Below are 22,686 nucleotides of genomic sequence, written 5' to 3' on the forward strand. Positions count from 1 at the left end.
AAACCCCCACAGGCTGGCAACCCAAGACCTAATTGAGCCCTTTTCTAGGACTGACTAATCCATAGGAAGGACACATCCTAACACTTCCCATCTGCAGACATCAGACTGACATTACTGTCTATCCAGAGCTCATGGGTGAGTTAACCTTGACTCAGGTTTGGCAGAAATTAGCAGGAATTATAGTTTTGCTCCACCTCCACGAGCACGTTAACAACCCACAGCAGTGCTGTGAGTCCTCCCCAAGTGACCAGCAGTTGTTTGAAGCCTTTAGTAGGTTCTGAATTTTTAAACAAAGACATATTCTCCTGAGGGTTTACAGGCCATTAAGTAAACATTAAACTTTTTAGCAAAATGTAAAAACATTGAAAACCTTCTCAATTACTCAGCTTTCATTTATACAGCACTGTGACCTCTCTGTCCCAGGAGGCTGTAGAAACAAGACTGAGTTACTAAATGAAAAAATGCACCTTTACAAGAAAAATAGAGATGACTCCACTGCCTTTTGGCAATCTTTAAATGTAAGAACAGCAACAAAAATTATATAAACCTTCTTTGCTTCATTTTACAGATTACTTTTTTCTTTTCATACCAGAGCAAAAGCAAAACACTGCAGAAGGACAGAAAACAGGACCACATTCACTGGCCTCTTGTTAACACAATTATTCAGGAAATCCTTAAGATTAACCTGTTCAATCCAGGAGATTACCATCTCCAGTGGACAAAGTAAAAAGCGAAGAGTTTAATGAATGTAAGATAATTCTCTCCTTAGCGCCTTTAAAATGGGTTCACCAACCAACAAGGAAGCAATTTGAGGTGCTGGATGCTCTCGTGAGTCGATAAAGCATTGCTGAAATCTTGCTGCTTCTCACAGCACATCAACACATCCCTTCATTAGCAAGGCAAGTCCTTCCTTGTCAGGTTTCTGCTTGGCCACAACACTAATAAGAGGCTGACAGGTAATCATTTAAAACTGCATTTGCTGTAACGTTATCAAGTTATTTACCATCCACCTGGTCCAACTCTTACTGCAGACTATGTAAATGCACCTAACAAGGCTTGGATTAGGCTCCTTACTGTTTATTTAATGCCTACTGCAGGGCCTACACCCCCTCTTGGGGGGACTTGTGGTTTAAAGCATTAATACAAAAATATCTTGGGAAGTTAGGGAATCACACATAATTTTTATTTATATATATGTATATAAGAATCAAGTATTCTCCTCTTTTACTGTAAGAGATTTTCTCTGCACCTCAAGAGCCAGGCTGGCAGAAGAAGACTCAGTATTTCACATTACGGAGGCCCTAGGAAGCGCACATTTGAAGGCAGTGAAGATGCAAGTCAGTTGATAGTTATTTGTTATGGAGCTTTTTTCTTGACACTGAATTCTGAACCACAGATCTGGAGCCCTGGGCAGATCCCAGTACTCACCGCTAACAATGCACTAAAATAAAACCAGGAGGAAGAGAAGTTATCCATCCATGCCTTGGGCTAAAGGTATTGTTCATAACAAATTGCTTGACTAGTTTATCTTCCTTCTGTACACAGCACAATTCTCTTAAATTATTTTTCTGCTGCTAAATCCCACTGTGGTTCTGGGTCACTCATTTAGAGTCAAAGCAAGAGGCTGCTTGTGATGGAGCACAGGCACGGGGTATTGTTTGCTTCCCGAGTAAGGCACAGTGCTGAACCCACAGCCTCCCATGATTAATTGCAGAAACTGAAATCTTTATACAAATACTTTTAAAAGATAATTTGTTTAAGCTTAAAAGTTATCTTCTCAGAATATTTGTACCAGAGAGACTTGACCGTACAAGGGGGAGAACCAGTCACGCAGCAAAAGGGAATCAGCTTAAAAGAGAACATCCAATTGACTGCTTTTGGGTTTATTAATAGGTTTTTTTAATTTATTTTTTCAAGAGAGAACATTAACAGCACAATATATTGATAAGAGACACAGAGGTACTTTTGGCATCAGAAAAGCTGTCCCTAAAGTTGTACTGGACAGGCTAAAAATGGTAGAAAATATACATATATTTTCAGCATTAGTGACACTTCTTCACGGGATGACACTTCTTACCTGAGCTGTCTCTTCAAGACAAGTGGGACACAGGGCCCAAAGGAATTGGGCCAATGAGGTTCCCCACACAACACAGATACATTTCTAGAGTACTCAAAAGGTACCAAGCCACAGGGATCTGGCACTTGGAGAATGAACAGTTACTGCATCCCAGTGGCAAGTGTCCCGGCTGCTGTGGGCTGCGTTTCAAGGCAGGCAAGGCGCCTGCAGCAAGCCAAGGCTTCTTCAAATCAGCTTTTATACCCAGAATAGCACACGCAAAATCCAGGTGAGTGCCACAACACCACCTTTACTTGCCCAGGGGCATGTCTCTCAAGTCTTCCCCTATTCCAAAGCCATTTATCCCACCCCCCAGACAGCACACAGAGCATAGCCATGGACCTGACTACTCAAGGGAGCTCTCTGTCCCCTGGTCTCACCCACACAGATGCCAGACAGCAGCTTCATCCTGGTGCACGACTGGACTTGAAATCCACAGCCAGCACACTCCTACACAGTCCCAGCACCTCTATTCACCTCTGACACCGGAGCTGCTTAGCCCCTGCACCCACTGGCCAGCTGCAGGCAGCTGAAAGCCAGGACAGAGGACAACTCCAGATACAATCAGAGGCAGGTATGTCTCCTGGACATACCTCCAGGTATGTCTCCTGGAGCACCCTTCCACCAGGGGCTGTGGTCCTGCCAACAGTATAAATTCCTGGGATTCGACACTACTCTCCTGAAAAAGCAGCTGGCAGTAAAGGTGGACCTAACTGGCAAACCAGGGTTACTCAACACTCTTCTGTACCAAGAAGCAGGGAACTGGGAAGAATCTTCTCAGTACCATGTTCAGCACAGTAACTACAGCACCTCCTTCACATACTTTCAAAGTTTAGGATTAATGGAAATGTTTGTCCTCAAACCTGGAAGAATCACCTCACTAAGGTTCTGGACAGCCTAGTTTTACTCCCATCAACACTGCCTTTATCAGAACATGTGATGCCCAGGTGCCATTTCGAGAGAACAGACACAACCCCCAGACCTCCTTTCCACCTTTCCAAGCAAGGCAGGAAGGCACAAGCGCCTTCCTTTCATCTCCATCTGCTTGGGCAGACCAGTCTTCCAGAGGATGAGCCAGGATTGTACAAAATACCCCACAAAGCATTGGTATGAGGCATCCACATTTCTTTGTCCAGCTGCAAGTGCAACACCCAGTGTTGCAGCGAGGAGTTTAAGTCCTGCTCCCCTCCTGGGTTAAGCCCAGGCAGCCATGGCACCAGTGTGGTTAATGCCCAGCTTCCACACCCGAGACAGAGCCCTAGGCTCTACCTTAATCTATAATAAGGAAAGGAATAAGCTCTTCCAGCATGTAATACATTAGATCAGTTTTCAACATCTAATTTAGGATTAAATTAATTATACCCTAGAAAAGCTTATTTCTCTCTAAGGGATTCTGGACAGTGAGCTCAGGCAGTGATATCCTTATCCACTGATGAATCCTGCACCTTGTGATAGACTAGTCAGGCACACTGCTCTCTCTGGCAAACCCAATGCACCCATTCTTCTATTTCATTAATTCACCTAATTCTCTTTTCCATCACAGCTTATTCTAAACCTTGAATACACAAGGCAGCATCAAGAACTCTGCAGCTGCCTAGATCTCCTATTCATCTTTTTCTTTGAGAAATCAGTTCAGTTTTGTCACACACATAGTCTCATCTACCATTTCAAAAGCTTATTCATGTCTTGCTAAGCCATACAGTCTCATAAGCTAGGTGTCAGACAAATTATGTCTGTTCCCCCAAAGTGTGCAGGTAGGGAAAAGCACCTCCCAGTTCACATGTGCGTGTTTTATTTCCATCATTCCACACACCACCTTCTGTTGCAAACTAACTTCATGAAAACTAAGCATGTGTCCAGAATCAGAACAAACACCTCACCTCTCACTCACCCTCATCTCCAGCTGGATACAAGCAGAAGTCAGCCTGATGTATCAGTTCTTTAACTCCCATTTCCGGATCTCTCCAGTGTAAACTTCTTGGCTGTGTTTTTTCCCATCTCAGAAATCCCTGCCCTTTGCTGCCCTTGCTAGGCTAGGCCTGCAGCCCTCCTCCAAACAAACTTCTCCCCTTTTAGTAGGGGAAACTTCCAGGTGATTTCTCCACCTCATATCAAAGTTCAGACCTCCTGTATGCTACTGTCCTCAAGAATTCCCTCCTTGATGACTTCAGAAACTAGTTCCCTTAATATTTTACAGTGATTCTCTCCTTAGCCTTTTGGCAGCAAAAGAAAACAATTTTTCTGCCACTGTCAGCAGGAGTGTTTTTGTTTTGTTGGGTTTGTTTGTTTTTACATACACAGTTTTTTGACCGTTTACTAAAAGCGAGACCAGAAATTACATTTGCCGTTATTACCTCAAAGACTAGATGGGTGGATAAGCCAGAGCATGGTTTGGAGGAGAATGTTATAATGGGTTTGATAACTGGGTTTCTCTCTCAAACATCACACAGCATCTTTCACACTGGAAGATAGTTTATGAAATGAAATCCTAGCTTATACTGTTATTTCATAAAGCTGATAGTTGGGGATTTGATTAAGATCTCAACACACAAACAGCACCAACACTGAACTCTTCCCTTTCAGCCTGAACTCCAGCTCATACTGCATCCTACAAGACATTTCCTATCCTAAGGGAGAAGTACTCCATGCTGCCATGTTGCTCATACTCCACAGGAGGGGAACAGCCTGGAAGACACACCCATGCTTTGGAAACTAAGGTTTCCCCACATACACCTTTCCATTCTTAGTTAAGGTCCAAAGCTTAGTTAAGGCCATATCTCCAAGTCCAAACCACAGTAGTTGCTTGAGTGCTGATGATGCCTTAACACTTCAGCACTGGAAATTATCGGATTCCAATTTGTTTATGTAGGACAGGTTATCAGGAATATCGAACACATTAATTCACCACTGCATTCCTATTTACAAATACATAACACGACTAGGTAGAAATGTAGCACCTGTGTTTCCAAAAACAGCAGTATTACCACTACTTTACCTTTGCTTCTGGACTCCTCAGGAGACTCCTGAGGTACATGTTCAGGCAGGGAAGTCCCCATTTCCTCACCTCTTTCTGTTCCCTGATTGAAAGAAGGGGAAATTCCTTCTTTTTTATTTGTGTCTTTGTTTTACTCTGGGGCAAGAAGAGCTGGTTTGTATTGAAGGTTTAAGGGCTGAAAGGACTTTGAGTCAAACTCCCCTGAAAGAGCAGATCGCTACTTTACAATACTGGTACCATATTCTCCACCAGCAGGAAAACTACAAGGATGCTTTCCAATAAGGAAGCACCCTCAGTTTTCAAAAATGTTGTCTGTTCTTCCAAAACCCCAAGCCCTTCTTCCTCCCCACCCCCTTACTTCACAATATAGAAAGGCATGGCTAATTCCTGCCCTTCCTATGCTGCAGCATTGGACACCACCACAGTATCCTTCTGTATTAGTTCTACTGTAGAGAACTTCTTGTCACCTGTCCTGCACTAACATCCAAAGCACTGCTGGTACCTGCCTGTCAAAGGTAACAAGGCAAGACAGAGCAATTTCCCCCAAACTGCCCTATAAAGTCTTGTCTGGGCTTCTGCATTTAGTGCTCAGTAGCACCAAGCACGTGAAGAGACAAAACACAACCTTCCTGAAAATCTCAAGGCACAAAATTTCCTGCCCTTTTGAGCACCTTCAATAGCAACATCTACACACTGCTAAGCTTTGAGGGCAAGGGTTGTCTTTGTCTATATATTTTAAACGCATTTCTTTCATTGTAGGACAAAGATGAAAATCTTGTCAACGTGTACAGCCAAGTGCTCTTTGCACATAGCAGAGGAAGTAGTTTATTCTTCAGGTCCTCCTCATATTAGGGATGACACCGTCAACTACACTCCACCCATATTCTATGAGCAAGGCTCCTGCTCTACCCCTTCAAAACCAGCCCTCACTCCAGTCCCACTGCTTCCCAAATGCAAGAGCAGCTGCCTGGAAGGTGGCCAGGGAAAGGAATGTGCCACACCACCAGGAAAGGAGGAGCACCTGCCTCTCCAGGGCCACTGGTGGGAATCACAACAGGCAGCTCCAGCTGGCAGCAGTGTACTAAAGGCTGCTGGAGTTTCCCAAGAGCCCAGGACTTCGATCCCTGACTCCAGGGAACCTGCACTCCAATGACACCTCCACACAGACAATGCAACACAGCAAGGGGCAAACCCCAGTTGCATCTCCTGACCAAAATTTGAAAGGTAAGGGGGGGTCAATTACACATCAGAACCACACTTTATGTCAATAACATTTTACTACACATTTTATTACATCAATGGCTTGAAAAAATTTTATTTGATGTCAGCAAACATTGGAAATCATAGAAAAATGAATTATGTAGAATTTCACAAAGGAATTTACCCCACTATAATTCCTCATACAGTAAAATAATCCAAAACCAAATGTTACTTTTCAGTGGCTAAGCAATTTTATAATGCTATGAACATTCATCACAGTAAGTGTGCTGAATAATAGAAAACAGGCAAAAAAGACATTTAAAATATTACTTACAACAGCATTATTACAACATACTTTCTTTAAAATCCCAACGAGTATTTAATCACTTCAAAAGCTATACAGCATTTCCATTATATTTGCAAACTTAACCTTATACATCTTTTAAAATCTTGAAAAAACTTCTTTTAAGCAATCTATAAGCAGTTAACAAAATTGATAAAATCTACATAATGGAATACTATACACTCCAGTATAAATCTTATTTTAGGAGAATATGAATGTAAACACTCATTATTATACAACATGCATAGACTATACTGACCTTCCATCTTCTGAACTGTAACTTTCACTGCAATTGTGCTTTACTATCAACAGGAAAAGCTGCATTAATCCAGGGAGTGGCAGAAAGTATTTGCTTTAGGGGCATTGCACAAGATCACTAGATTTTTTACTTGCTGAAGACAAGCTGGAGCTAATAAAATAATTTTTCTCTTTTTTTTTTTTTGTAGACAGTAAGTATCAGGCCACTCATTGCTGAATGGGCTGTGCACAACTTTATACCAGTTGGAAAAACATGCATTATCAAAAGAAATCTCCTCCGGTATTTTTGCATTTTGTTGACTTGGAGATTTTTGTTCACAAATCCAGTGATCGAGTTAGTGTAATGCACTGTTTGGCTCATATTTGGTGTGCAAGAATACCAACAGCATATTAGCGATTTCAGAGAATAAAAACTGAAATTTAAAGTGACAATGAGCATATTTTAATACATAATGTTTCTGATGTATTTGTACAGGAAAGAAAAATGTTTGTTGGGACATTGCTTTAAGAGAATAAGAGTTTCACTCTTATTTTAACAATTAAAAAAGTGTTCTAGTGGATATTCATGGGGTCTTCCTGGTTGCAAACTTGTAAAAATACATTAAGAAATCATTATCCCCATTGGTATTAAATATATTGAGACACAACCATTGTGGCTGCATTACCAGTTATGGCTACTATGGTCTTAAGCATCTGATTGTACATTGTTGCTATACTGTTAAGCACAACTGAGGCGTGTATTTTTTTCCCTTGGTTATAAGATTAAATTACAAAAATTGATCACTGTTTCAAACCAGTTAGACACGAATATTCAAGTAACAAGGTTGTTTTAATGGATAAGTGAAAAAAGAAGTTACCTAGCACTTTACACAACTACATAAAAATTAAATAGAACAAATGAAATTTGTTTATGCATATGCAATACACTTTTATATCTTTAAGATTTCTAAAACTAAAACTTAAACTATCATTTGCTTTAACGATACCATATTTTGCACAATAACTTATACTTAGGAGAAATAATTTCCCATTTTCCACAAAATATATATAATTATGACATTCACATTGATAGTTTAAGAAACAAAATTTAAGTGAATATTCTATCTTATGCAGTTATCTTTGTGGACCCTTCTAGTCAGAATGCAACCAGTTGATGTTTCTAATGCTTGACCCATTTAAAAAAAGAAAAAGAGGGTCTTCACCTAAACAAGATCAAACCATTTCAAAAGCTAAAATGATTTTATCGCATTTAAAAACATAGTTCAAGAGAACATAAAAAACTAAACCTTTAAAATACAGTGCTATTATATTGCATGTATCAACTACAATAAGATAGCAGTCAACTGAAAAGTAATTAAACAACTTTTTTCTTCCTAATATCACGAATTATACATGTTTCCCCTACCCCTTGGGGATGAAGCCAAAACACAACTTTTCTGATCATAAGATGGACAGATTTGAGGGCCAAAACCGATGGAAAGTCCTCACAGGTAACTAACTCTCCAGCAGAAGCCTCTCCTGACGAGTTCCCCCAGCTGGGATGCAGGTTCCCACAACATTCCCACACTGGCGAGGACCTGTCTCCATGCATTGGTACCAGCAGGAGGTTTAATACTAGAGTGTTTCTAATGAGCAGCATTGCTTTACACAACTCTCAACTGGATTCACAGTGCTATTTGCCCGGTCTTTAATCCTAATTCACACACTGGCTAACAACTAGCATCCTTTCCCACAGGAGACTCCCAACTCCAACTGGCACAGGTCTGAAGGAACATCTGAACCACGATCAGAGCTCCCAGTTCACAGCAACAGCTGTAGAGACACAAACATCAATACAAAGGATAGGGAATAGCTCCCTTCCATCCTCCCATCACCTCGTAGGATCTCTCTGGAGCTACTAGAATGGAACTGCTCAGAAACAGCTGCCAGGTTTCTGAAACAGGCCCTTTGTGGGCTCCATGCTCCAGCATGCCCTAGGAAATCCCTATCTGTTCTGTGCCTGTGTGTCATTGCTCAGTTTCTGATGTTGAATTATTCTCCTCACACAAGGCCCAAGGGGAAGGACTTTCCTTGGGCTGTCCACACTGCAGGAGGTGCACAGAGCTGGCTCTATTACCCAGCTGGCATCAGCCTGCCTCGCTCAGGTACAGAGAGCAGAGCCACTACAGCACACAACATAGCACAGCCCAGTAGCTAAACATCAGCACCAAGGACGGGGCTCAACTATGAGCTGCAGCACCTCAGCTGCAGGCCAGGCCATGCACTAGCTCATTTTAGGTTGTGTTCAGAAAGGCTGGTGCTGTACATCACTGTGTGCCATCTTGGCTTGAACCCTCTGCAGAGGAAGAGAAGCAAAGAAGGTCCTTTCTTCCACCTGCAAAGACACCTGGTGGTTTCTTTCAACATCATTAAATTAACCATTTTTAAATGCTTTGTGACTAGTGTTATTTTGCAGCTTTCCAGTGGACAAGAAGTAATAATGCTGCTTCTAGTTTCTTTGAACACTGTCTGCTCGGCAGTCAGCAACTACCTTGTTCAAGGTGCAAAGTCCTCATACAGGACTTCCAAGAACAGCTCCAGTTCAAGCCAGGTCATCCGAGCAGAGGGCTGGGATTTGAAAGCTGCATGCACCAAGTATTTGGAAAAGCACCTCTTAGATTTTAAATTGCATATTTTGGTTCAGAACATGAAAGCGATGTGTGCTTCAGAAGGGTTAAAATGGCCAATGAAAATTAACCCGGTTCTTCTCCATTAAATTCCAAGAGATCAAAAACTCTTGAAGGTTGAATTTTGTGCTCCAACCCTCATCCAGACTTCCAGTGGGAGAAGCAGTTTGATGTCTTTGGCAAACAGCGCTCTGAAGAGAAATGAGACACTGGGACAGAAAGTGACCTATGGTAGCCAAATGTAAAAAGGCACATATTCCCCAAAGGAGAGGCACCAGAGGAAGTTTGTTTTGACTTAATCCCGCAGAGGATCAGGAAAAAGAAAGTTGTGTAGCACTCATTTAACAAGTTACAATGCAAATGCTGAATGCCAGGGGTTAAATAGCGTATCAAACAGTTTCAGGTTACGTATTCCCTTTTGCACTAAATAAAAGCCATTAAAATATACAGGAATAAAATGCTCAATTAGGGAGCTTTCTATGAAGCAAGAACACACAAATACAGTGGAAGGAATTGCACAAACCAGAAGTGTAATGAGTTACATCTACAACCTTGGACTGACCGAACCTTAGAAATAACATTTCCTATCACTCTGCATTATTCAAGATTGTTTGTTAACATGTCCTGTCATGGCAGAACAAACCTGACACTGCTGGCATGTGCACAGGCCTCTCCTTTATAGAAAGCTCACTAACAATAGTGTCATCGTAAGAATACACAGGAAGCGGAGACCACAAGGCCATGCAGCAATACATACTTATACCCTATGGACCAAGTGTTATAAGAACTCCTAATGTGTAGAGTTACAGTGGGGCTGCTAAGGAGCTCCTTGTTTTGCAGGTTGGTCAAAAATTTATAGGTGTTACTGGTTCTAGAAGTCCCCATGCTTAAGCATGATGTTGATGAAATGGAGAGCTGAGCTACCTGGGTGCTTTTGAAAGAAAGTGGAGGCAGTATGGAGGAATGAGGGGAGATTAAGGCAGATGTAGCACAGGACTGGAAGCGTTTGCCTTTTTTTTGGTAATAGCTGCTTGTCCACAGATATGATGCAGATGGCTGTCTGAGGTTTGCTAATACCTGATATCCTGGATAACACAGTAGTCAACACAAATTGTTCTAGGCTACAGCACCTTCTCACGAAGCAGATGCATATCTGACATCAAGAACAGAAGTAGCCTGGAGGGAAGGGGAAAGGGGGGAGAAAAAGGAGATGTTTAGTTTAAAATGAATACACAATAGGCCTTCTTGCATCTCCAAACTTCACCCCAGATCCACGGTACTAAAAGCAACTAAACAGAAAACCCTGGCACATAGGAAGAATCACAGCAGCTTTTCCTATTTTGAGGCACACTGGGATTTGTTGTTGGGAATTTAAACATACAGGAATTAAGACTGGAGCTGCAGCTGCTTTATAATCAGTAGTCTCACCTCCCTCCTTCAAAAAAAGGGAACTGTAGCCACTTGCTATGGAGAAGCCCAGAGCCCTCAGAGGGCTGATGAAGCTTTCACCAGGCTGGTGGCCAGACAGCTAAGGCATGCCAGGAGAGAAAGCACCCAAGGGACTTCAGTGTTAGGCCAGCAAAGTCTTCTCCTGGCTGCTGCTGAGTCCCCCTGACTTGACCAGACACGACCTGTGTAAGTGCCCTCAGGAGTAGGCATCAGCCACGCAGTACTGTGCAGCTCAGGAGGGACTGGGAAACCTGTTCTTAGGCCACACAGATCACTTATGGGATAATTCCAATGACATGTCACCTTGCCCCCAGAACTGCTGAGACAAGCACCCAGTCAGCACAGTGCTTATGTTATTTGTGAAGGCAGGAGCACTGCATTTATAGCCAGTCTGAGAGGCAAGGTTTGATGTGCTCAGAGAGCATCGCGGCCACTAGATATCCACTGTGGGACAGCTTTGTGTCCCTCAAACTGGGACACTTCCATATGTGTTTTTATAAAAAACTGCAGGCTTGGTAGTTAAAATCCCCTCTATGCTGCCAGCCATGACATATCAGTTCTCCTACTGTCCAGAACAGGCCTCATCAAGACCCACACACCACATGGCACTAGGCATATGTGGTCTGTTACAGCTGGCAGCTCACTGCCACCCTGCCTAGCTCCTGTCTGTGTCAGCCTGGTGCAGGCAGGCTCTGCCCTCATCCCCACAGTATTGCAGGGCACTGAGCTGCCTGACTCGACTCTCACAAGAGCTGCTGTTTCTCCAGGTTTTGCAACCATTTCCAGCAGATTGTTGTTTTGGTCTGGTTCCCACCACTCAGCACTTGTTCTGCTCCAGACTGGGCACTTTCCATCACTAGTTTCGGGGATCACAGCAGCTGCTCTAGCAGTAATTTTACCAGACCTTGCCATCATGCCTCCACTCTCCCTGCTCCTCCTCTGCTAACTCGTTTGGGATCCTCATTGCTCCAGTACCCTCACACTTGGCCACATCAGCCCACTCCAGGTTCCTGCTGCAGCCATTTTTTCCTATGTTAGGCAAGACTCACCTGTTTTGACCTCAACTGTCAGGAATAAGGGTGCATTTGAAGCTAGGGAGAATCTCAGAGGGCTCAGAGAAGAAAAGCTCTGTATTGCCAACAGATACAACTCTACTGATGACAGGAAAAGGCAGTGACATGAGCCATCTATCTTTCAAATTGGTGGCTCTACCTCTCAATTCTGGAAGAATGGGACAATTTCACTCACACCCTCCTGAGAAGGCGAGTTTTCTGAGTTTGATTTTATTTATCTGTCATACCTTTGGATCTAGTCCCCAAATATAAGCATCTTTGAATTACATGTTATTAGGAATTGTGAAGCAGTAGAGTTCTGCTTTTTGAATGCCTGAAGGAAAAGTATGGGTGACCCACCCTTAATCAGACCAACAAAGATATACAGTACACTGAGAAGTCTTTACTCCAAAATTTGCCCTACGTTGACTGTGCTTGCATTTAAAAGACATGGCTTGTGCACCAAGTTGTCTTACAAATTAGGCCAAAGGAAGTCCTTGACATTTTTAACACACAAGCCTCTACTGGGGTTTTTCTTTGCAAGATCGTGTTGATACTATACTTTTATAACTCACTTTCATATTTAAACATTCTACAGTCCCTTAGTTAACTTTAAACATACATGGCCTTTGGAAAAGTGCTAACTCCATGAAGATCCATCACGGAGATGCTGTTTCTAAAATGTCTGTCTTCAAAGAAACTGCTGTAAAAATCATGGAAACTTTGTCTTTAGGTAATTCCAGAGCGAACAGTTTCACACACACATCTTGTTTATAGCTTTCTTCCCTTCCCCCAAGTGAAGCCACTCAATCATCAAAAATGAAAGAGCAAGTTTTGGCTCAGAAGACTGTAGGGTCCCACAAAGCCAAACCTAGAAGAGTTGGGAGAACTGAGTGCAGGGAAAACATCCAAGTGAGATAAAGATGTATAGGGTTTCAGCAGTAAGAGACATTAAAATCTCCTTGTTCTGATGAGATACAGATACTGTCAGAGGGCTGCAAACCAACTGTTCTCTTTCTGCTTTCGTACATGCCTGGAATTCCCAATTCCCAAAATCAGTACTGGAATGTGTATATCCAGAGGAAGTGAAATACGCTCAGACTGAAGATCGTAAAAAATTTGCAAAGACTGTGTGTGTATATATGTATATATATATACACACACATCTATCTGAACTGAGCTCAGATCGGGAATTTTATGTTACTTTTAAACTGGATTTACCTCATCTTCCTCTTCGGACATCTTAGTGGAATTATCAGGGGATTTTACAGGCTTCTGGCTATTGGTTCCATTTGTCTCCTCTTTGCCGTGCTCTGCCTCCCACTCCTGTAGGACTTCATCTATGTTGAAACGACGTCGATAATTTACAAAAAAGTTTTTCACTTGCACCACAGATTTGTTTCCAATCACATCAGAGATTGCCTGAAAGTCTCGGCCGTATTTTCTGATTGCTGGAAGCGACAAAAAGAAAAACAAAAGCAATGTGTTATTTCCACTAAGACCACAAATCAGGCTCAAGTCACAGCATAAGGATCCAAAGCTGAACCTCTGTCAAGGTTTCAAGCCTTTTTCAGATTAATCCAGGAAAAAAGAAGTCTAAATGGGGCAAGAGACACAGCTAAGACCAGCCCTGGAGAAGAGAAGAAAATAAAGGTTTAGTAAAAGATGGGCAGAGTCAAATCTACAAGACCTGTGTAAATCTGCCTGTACTGCTTGAAAAGTTACAGAAGAAAACAGCACAGCAGTGATTTCAGCAGAGTTTCATTTTCTGAAAGCTTAGACAAGCAGACATTATTTGCAAATATTCATATGATGAAATTTATACTGCCCAGGAAGGGGTAATATTTTTGCCTTGTTCAAATACATTCTTGGTGCTTTAGTACACAGCAACGTCAAAATCCTTCATTAGCCACTGAAGGGAAACTCAGCCCTGAAATGCAGCAACGTTTTGACCATCAACAAATGAAGTACAAATAAACTTGCAGTGCCATACCTTGCACAGCAAGAAGCTGCTCATCTGTGGTCCAACGTGCATTAAATTTCTGGACGACCTAGACAGCAAAAAAAAAAAAGAAAATTAGGTAACTTCATTTATGTACCTTCACTTGTATCTGAGCTCTTAAAAACCCCTCAAAAGTGCAAAAAAGAATTGTTAGTCAAAGTATATAATTCCTTTAGTAGCAATGACATTTTCAGCATAAAGAACTGCATATGGCATCCATTCAGTTAACTGTGACATACACTGTGCCTGTAAGACATGGTAACAAAAGAAGATAGGGAAGGGCCTGAGCAGATAACTAAGAGCCACACTCTTCCAAAGCACCTACTTGTTTTTATCACAGACACCTTCTGTAATCTGGGCCAAATTACTTCCAGCATGAGGTACCAGCGTTGGAGGGAACACAGAGAAAGCCCCAAGTGCCCAAAGAAAGATAGACCATTAATACCCTCTCCCACATTTCTCAGCATTTAGAGCAAAGCAACTACCTCTCTCACAAGGGCATATAGATATAGCACTGATAAATCATGATCTATCTGGGATACCTTCTGTTAGAAGCAACTTTCACAAGTTTCAACTTAAACACTGCTTCTTATTTTCTTCTCATCTCCCATTTCCATTACACATCAGTGAATATGGTAAAGGACCTGAGTCACACTGACAACCAATAGGACATTGGTCCTACTTTACTGGAAACCAGTAGCCATGGTATGTAAACACAGATTAGCATTTATCTTCACAATAAACAAGGGTCAGGAAACGATCTTACCTCTGGAAGTCTGTATTGTTCTATACCACCTTCAAGTTTTTCTTTGAGCGCGCTGTTTGTCTGTTTGATATTCTGAATCTGAAAATAAAGTTTCATTCCTTTAAAAGGATTAAAACATATCTTTGGACAAAGCCTTTTTTCTAGCAGCCTCAGCAGGAACCCCACAAGCTCAGCCTTTCCAAAAGGAAGTGTGTGGAATGCAGGGGCAGCTGGTGAATCAGAAGATACCATTTAATTTATTCTCTGCTGTCTGCAAGTTATTTGGAGCAAAAACTGCCCCAACTTTGAGGTCTGTATAAAGACAAGTATGAGAAGAAAGACCCCGTTTGCAGCAAGTAATGAATCAAAGACTGCCAGAGAGCTTCACTTCTCCCAGAGTGCCAAAAAAAGGCTTCAGGCCAAAATACCAGTTTTATAAAGTTTAATAAAGAGTTTGAGACAGATCTCTGCTTTAGAAAGAGCAAAAATGCTCTGATCTAGGCAACAGACTCATGTAGTAAACCTGTCTTTAATCACAGATATTTGAAAAACATTTGTTTAAAAGGTAGATCCATGAGGGAAGCAAAAAGTATACAGGAAAGTTTGTATGATGCCTGTCTAAGAAACACTAAACCATATCTGCCTCTTCTAAAAGTACCATATGAAAAAGCAAAGGAAACCAGCTGCTGCAGATGGAAATCGGATACTGCTGAAACTAATGTCACCTGAGGAAAGTTCACAGTTAAAACCAAAGGAACTCTGAACTGCAAGAAACAGCAAGTGACAACAAGTGTTCCTTCAAGTCCCCGTTGTGAACTTTTCCTTGCTTTTAGGTATAAAATCGGCTTGCCTAAAGAACTACAACATGAGATGTAAAACCCAGGGCTGCATTAGTTCAGAGCAGAGAACTAGCAGCTTGTCAACTAAGCCACATAACAATGCACATCATCACTGCCAAGCCACTAATTCCTGCCAGCTTCGCAGACTGAAACAGGCCTTACCACCAAAACCAGCCCATCCATACCCCAAATCCATACCTGTCGTTTGATTGAGACTAATTCCATGTCCAGTTGTCTGAGTACAGTGGTAGCAGCTGTTGCATTGGCAGAAACAGCCTCCACATCTTCCTGGGAAAGGAACATTCCTTTGGGAGGTTTCCTCTTTGCTCTGTTTTTGGCCTGTGTACTGTGCTTCTCCTTCTTCACCTGAGGGACAGTTTCAGCAGGTGGCACCTGGCAAAGAGCAGTCATTTTACAAAACTAGATGATCTTTAAAGGTCCCTTCCAGCTCAAACCATCCTATGATTCTATGAGTTTTAGCCATCAAAGACTGGAGAACAACAAAGCTACTTTGCAGACAGGAAGACATTTTTTGCTTTAAGTGGCGTGTCATACAAACACTGTCTTGTACAAATCTCTCCTTTCTTCTAGGCAGCTTTCAGTATTTACATACAATGGTTGTCGTCTCTGCCCATTCTCATTTTGGGAGGCAGATGCACAATTTTGCAGCAGTTAACTGTTCTCCTTATTTTGAAACCTCCAAAACCTCTCTTCTTGCTTTCATCACCAGGCCTGAAGACACCATTTTAACTGAACTCCAGAAAGAAACAAAGAGGAGTTTGCAAACAGGGGAAGAACACAACTAGGACAGTTTACTGAGATTTGTATTATTACAAGTCAGACAGGAAACTGAATAAACCAAATTTATTTAAAGGCGAAGGATAAAGGAGTGAGATGACTACAGAGTAATTCTTAGATTGTTACACCATTCCTTGGAAGACAAGTTTTCTTGCATAGCACTTGTATATCAACTGTTCCATTAAACTGATGCAATTTTGCCTAAAATAAAATTTAAGTCTCTTTTGGAAAAACAAGTATTTCACAGACCACTTATTATTTTTATCCCTTACATTTAAAGTAAAGAATTTAGCACACACCTCTAACAGGGAGATTAGCCAGGACACTACACTACACATCCTTCAAGAGCACATCTGATTCTAAAAACCAAAACCATTACTTCCAGAAGTTATTTTCAACATGCAACTCATAACTAAGATTTACTACCCAGTGACTGGAGCCTGGCCAAGAACACAGAACAGAAGAAGGGTGGCAGGGAGAGAAAGCAGAGGGGAGGCTGAATCCTCTACTTGATCACTGCCAGCTTTAAACACATTGGCTTCATTTAGAGCTATTGTTCCCCTCCTAATTTGCAGCTACATGCAGTTTCTACAGAGTTTGTGACATTTGCTCATTAGTGAACATTAAATGTTCACATTTGAAACCACACAAGGCTGAGGACCAACCCCACGTAAGCATGAGGTTCTGACTCCTTAAAGACCAGAGGACTCCTCCACAGCTGTCAGCAGACAAAAGCTTGCACCCTCTTCATGGGCACAATGGCCAGAGCCACATAACAGCAGTAATGTGGACAATTGCCTGTTCTCAACCTTTTTCTTCCATCGATTAGTGCAAAGTATTCCATGAGATACGATGCCAAAGGCAAGCCCAGAAGCAAGAGGTAACTATTGCCATGGCAGGATGGATACTCCTATTTCTTTTTGCAGAAGGGAGTGGTGAACAGGGGAAAGCAAAGTGGTTTAGCTATGAGCAAGGGAGGTAAGCTCTGTACCCTGCTTCAGAAGTGAGCACTTTGATAACTGAGCCAGGTAAATAATTCAGCATGGATAGGCATTTCAGATCTGCTCCTATTTCATTTGCATACACAATTTCACAGGACCACACAGCAATAACTCACTATAGGTTCAGGCTGTAGGTTGACCAACATGCAAGTCCCACAGTGTAAACATCCTAGAAGCCTCAACATTAAGGAAAAATGAAAGCAGTTTTAAATGACTGTTTTACACAGTTCAAAAAATGCAAAACTCTTTTGTGTTGGGGACAAGAAGCCAGAACAGTTTTTGATGGCTCCAAATGCCTCTAGGACCCAGCAAAAATTTGAACATCTACTCTTTCTTGGAAACTCTTGCTTTCCTGGCCACACACATCTCTCTTTAGAATTAAATAAAGTAACGAAAACCAGAAAGAATTAAAATGCAGGGATTTAACAGTGCTCCTCTGTTTATTTAGGTATTGCCACTGCTATTCAGTGCACTTCAGTCTTACAAACCCCTTAATACAAAGTTTCCTTCCTCAGATTTCACTCTCTGAGAAGACCAAGCTATCTCAAGCCATGTAAAAGCAGAGGATGAAATGGGAGGCATTTCCAGGAACAGGGAAGATACGGAGAAAGCAGCTCTAGGTCATGACCTCAGTATTACAGAGTCACTATCTGAGGAAATCTGAACAGTTGCACTAACACTGAAAGTAAAAAGGGAAGATTCCCCCTCCAGTGATCCCCAAAAGAGGAAACAGATGAGAGATTTCAGATACTCTGAGAAATCCCAGTATTACTGGGCAAGTCAGATAGTAACCAACATGTCTCAGAGACCCAAAAAACATCGCTGAGCGGTTGGGACAAGGAGGTTCTTTACAGTAAGAGTCTTGAGCTGCTGACACATCACCAGCCCTGCACATCTGACCATGTCATTAAAAGAAACACAATGATCAAGAACAACCTTATTGCCCCCTCCTGGATACCTGCTCTCTCTCAAGGCATTTCCATCAGCCCCAGGTGCAGGTACTGTAAAATCAGAATCATAAAATCATTGTTGGAAAGATTGTTGGAAAAGTTGGAAAAGACCTCCAGGATCTTCAAGTCGAACCTTTGACCAAACACTACCATGACAACTAAACCGTAACACTACGAGCCACATTCACTCGTTTCTCCAACACCTCCAGGGTTGGTGACTCCACTACCTCCCTGGGCAACCCATTTCAACGCTTAAGAACTCTTTCAGTGAAAAAATTCTTCCTGATGTCCATCCTGAACCTCCCCTGGCACAGCTTAAGACCGTGCACTCTTGTCCTGTCATTAGTTGCCTGGGAGAAGAGGCCAACCCCCATTCTGCTACAACCTCCTTTCAGGTAGTTGTAAAGAGTGATAAGGTCTCCCACGAGCCTCCTCTTCTCCAGGCTAAACAACCCCAGCTAAACTCTTAACAGGCTATGAAGGCTGTCGGCTTCATTTTGCCCTCCAGTACAATCCCTGACCAGAAGAGCCCCCACCAGGCTGCCTGACACTGCACACACAGCCAGACTGCACATGCTGCATGAGCTTCAGATCAGCAGGAGTGCCATGGCCTGCATCAGTGTGACAGGGAGGGCACACAACCTCCTCCCACACAATATTTTCTACAAAAATGCCTTGATGGTAACTATTAGACATCTGATCTGGTTTGGCCTTACAACAGAAAGTTGGCAAAGAACTACCTTTCCCTCTTCCGCAGCAAATTGAGGGCATGTCAGCATTGGTAGGGAAGGAAGCAATAACAGAGGGAATTGAAGGGAGCTCTTTTACAGATGCAAGCTTTCGAACAGCTTACAAAGAAATCTAAACTTGAAAATTTATTAAAATATAGGGAAATAGGACAATACTATTATTTCCAAGACACTGGGGAGCTGCAGTATGCAGCTACAACTTAGCCAAGTGAGAACCCTTCCTGTTTGGCTGTTGCTGAAGCTTCTGCAGTTTCTTGTAAGGATGAATGCAAATGGCTTCACATCCACTCTGCTCCTAGACAGACATCAAGGGTGCTGGTCCTTTCAGTGGAAGCAACAGTTAGGCTTTTCTGGAAAGTCTAGAGAGCACCCTGGCACAGGCAAAGAACAGATGGGAATGTTGCAATTTTTCAGTTATTTCCATTAAAAATAATTTGTTGGAGAAATTAATCTCTCTGACAGTGGCTGACAAAACAGCTGCTCTAGGACTTTGTTTTTGCCTCAGTTAGATCATCTTTTAAAATATTTCTAGTGGATTTTCCCGACATATAACCTTTAAAGGAATTTAAAAAAGGAAATAGAATGTCCGTGGGAGAGAAATCAGGCTACAAGAAATCAGGAAAGGGAACTACTTCAAGGAGAGATGGCCTTAGGGTAAGCATCTTTCTCACTCACGCATACAACCCACGCTGCAGCTGAAAGGCAAGGTGCTTTTCTTTAGTAGCAGATAACCTGCAGGTTAAAGACATGAAGTATATGCTTTCTGGTTAAGCATCACAGACTAGGTTTTCAAAACTGTTATATCTGTGTGGCTATTTTCATCCAGAACTCTGTGCCCACTTCAACTACTTCATTTTAAGTGAGATGCAAGTACTGCACTTCAAGTAGACAAAATATTCTGCAAATAACAGGTTAAGCCCCCTCTGCCACACAAAATGAACTGGTCACAAAACCCTTCTCCTTTTCACCAATGGAGTTGCAATCCTGGTGCAACTGAAATCCTCAGAACTACTGCTGGGAATTTCAGTACATCAGGAATTTACCTCAGAATCTAAGCTGTAGATAAACACGCTCTTGATGGCCTACCTAGAACAAAAGGCTGTCTCTCCCCTCCCAAGCCATCTTAATGGGGAGATGTGCTTCTACTCCATCTCCATGCAGTTAGGTTGATTTAAACCATCACTGAAGGTGGTTCAAGCTAACACACTCGAAGAGAGAATCAAAGAGACTAGAAACAATCACAGACTACATAATCATGGGACAGTAAAGTCTGAAATTTTCCTAGTTCCATCCATAATAACTTATCTAAACTTGTCTTGATCTAAGAATAATTCTGAAGACAATTCTTTTCTTGTATGACAACTACACAAAGCACAAAAAGAAAATTACATACTGTCAGCTTCTACATGAAGTAGCTAGTAAGTAAACACTTTCATTAGTACAGAAATAAGAAAAAGAATTATACCTCCTTTTTGCTCTCCTTGTTTTGTTCAACTTCAATGTCAATTGGGTTATTTCCATTTGCTTCCTCCATTTCATCCTCACTGGAAGACAAAAGCAAACAGTACTGTATTAGTTTGTGAGACTCTCTTTTTCTATAAATAGCATGCTAAAACAAATGCATGGATGCAATATCAATTCCAACAGCTTTCCTTAGTTTTATTCCCAGGATGTGGGGTTTTTTAGAGGGTTGCAGGTATCTTTGGGTTTCTTTGGCTTTGGTTTAAGTCAATAAATTCTTAACTGTGAAGATAGTACGTACAGGATAACTTCTCAGTAGTGTACTTGGGCAAACTAAGTCTGCACAGAGATATGAAATTAATTCCACAAGTTATCTTTTAAAGAACACGGGACACTGAGCATTTTAACTTCAGGCAAACTGACAGAAAGAAGACTGAGAAATACAGCAAGTAGCTAAAACTTGGATTTCATAGAACTCCTTAACATTTTGCAAAACAGACATGCACAAGATGAGTTCCCTCAAGAACAAGCATAAAAAATGTTTGGTTGTTTTGTTTTTTCTTCAGTGACAGGTTTACATTTTATTTTCCCTTGGAAAAGAAAAAGACTATCAGTTACAGAATAATAATAGGCATGAAATTGGAGCCATACTGAAAGTGACCCTGGCACACCTGTCCAGTTTAGCTTCATTGGAATTTTAATCAGACATTAAATCAAATGTATTTCCACCATTTAGAATTTTTGTACTGTACACAACTGAAGTTAATTGCACCATTTGAGATGATGCCCAGAAACAGAAGAAATAAGGTGATGTAATCCAAGCTTTTCACTTTTTTTTTTTTAAATCAAAAAAATAAACCTATTTTGTCAAGTCAAACTTTATTGCCTGGGCTGAGGAACCATCAGCTGGTGCAGGTAGGCCACAGCTTCATTGCAGGGCAGAGCTGTACTACAGTGCTGGAGCCAACAGGGTACAGCTCGTGGCTGGCTCCCTGCTGCAGCCACATCTCAAGGAGGGAGGGACTGCCAGGTGGCTTGGGCTGGCCTCCATCTCCACAAGAGCAGTCACTTGTTCAAGCCACTTCTGCTCTCCCGAGTTGCCTGGCTCACAGCTGATTCACAGGGCATTTAGTCTAAGTAATCAGGATTCCAGGGAATAAACTCCCAAGCATCCCCTCCCAGAGTTGAACTCACAAAGCCCCTCACACACTACTAAGAACAGCTACTGAAAACCTGGTTCTAAATGCACTGGGAGTTATTTTAGCAACAACCTGAGGAGTTGGGGAATTTCCCTGCCTAGTCACAGAAGAGATACAGAGGTATTCGAGTGAGATACCTCAGACTGCCTCTTCACTTAACCCCATCTCCGAAAGAACTTCCTTGTGTTCTCACCTAGGTTCAGATTTCAGCCTTTCTACAACAGTCAAGTCCCACAGCCTTTGCTGTGCTGATAGTTTGCCTGTAATCTAGCATGTTCTCTAGACATGAGCTAGATCAAAACCCACCCACTCATTTCTGCAGTTTTAGGCACTGATCACTATAACCAAAGAGCACTCTGCAGTTCTGCCAGCACCGAATGGCACAGTACAACCTGAAAATCTGGGCACCCTGAACTCACCCAGTGTGGATTCCACACCCCACATGGCTGCACTGACAAATCCTTTGGGGGTGTGGGGTTTGGTTATTTTATGTAACGGAAGGGAAGAATGGAAATCAAAAATCAAGCTGATGGCCTTGTGCTTAGTTTGCTACAAATGTAAACCAAATATGCATTTCCAATCCATCTGCCCTCCTCAAAGGTTACAAAATTGCAGCACATGACAGCCCATACAGTTCTTTCCCAGTCACCAGATGCTGAGGTGCTGCTTTTCCTACCAAACAGGCATAGGTACCTGAGAGGTGCATTTCCAAATTGCAGTAATTTCATTTATGAGCACAGAACAAAAACAGAGGAAGTAGTATGAAAAGACCCCAAAACTACATAGTATAAGACAAACAAATACTCCTTATAAAAGATTCCATGCCCCCACAAATTAGTAGGAAAACTAAAACCAAACCAAAC

The 22,686-nt window shown here is 42.0% G+C and overlaps 1 protein-coding gene across 2 annotated transcripts in view; it reads right to left on the bottom strand.

Annotated features, from left to right (window-relative positions):
- Nucleotides 1-9,295: 9,295 nt before the first annotated feature.
- RCOR1 (REST corepressor 1) overlaps nt 9,296-22,686 on the bottom strand; it is an 82,141-nt gene continuing 68,750 nt past the window's right edge. Inside the window, exons 8-13 of one of the 2 annotated variants that reach the window (XM_027638137.1) lie at nt 20,629-20,707; nt 15,864-16,058; nt 14,848-14,925; nt 14,073-14,130; nt 13,301-13,530; nt 9,296-10,754 (exon numbers count right to left, since the gene is read on the bottom strand). In XM_027638137.1, the coding sequence (XP_027493938.1) occupies nt 10,713-10,754; nt 13,301-13,530; nt 14,073-14,130; nt 14,848-14,925; nt 15,864-16,058; nt 20,629-20,707 (682 nt within the window). In that variant the 3' untranslated portion in view covers nt 9,296-10,712. The remainder of the gene's footprint in view (nt 10,755-13,300; nt 13,531-14,072; nt 14,131-14,847; nt 14,926-15,863; nt 16,059-20,628; nt 20,708-22,686) is intronic. The other variant, XM_027638138.1, reaches the window with a different exon arrangement.

The sequence above is a fragment of the Corapipo altera genome, unplaced genomic scaffold, assembly GCF_003945725.1.
Source record: "Corapipo altera isolate COAL_440 unplaced genomic scaffold, ASM394572v1 23, whole genome shotgun sequence".
In the NCBI taxonomy this organism is placed as follows: domain Eukaryota; kingdom Metazoa; phylum Chordata; class Aves; order Passeriformes; family Pipridae; genus Corapipo; species Corapipo altera.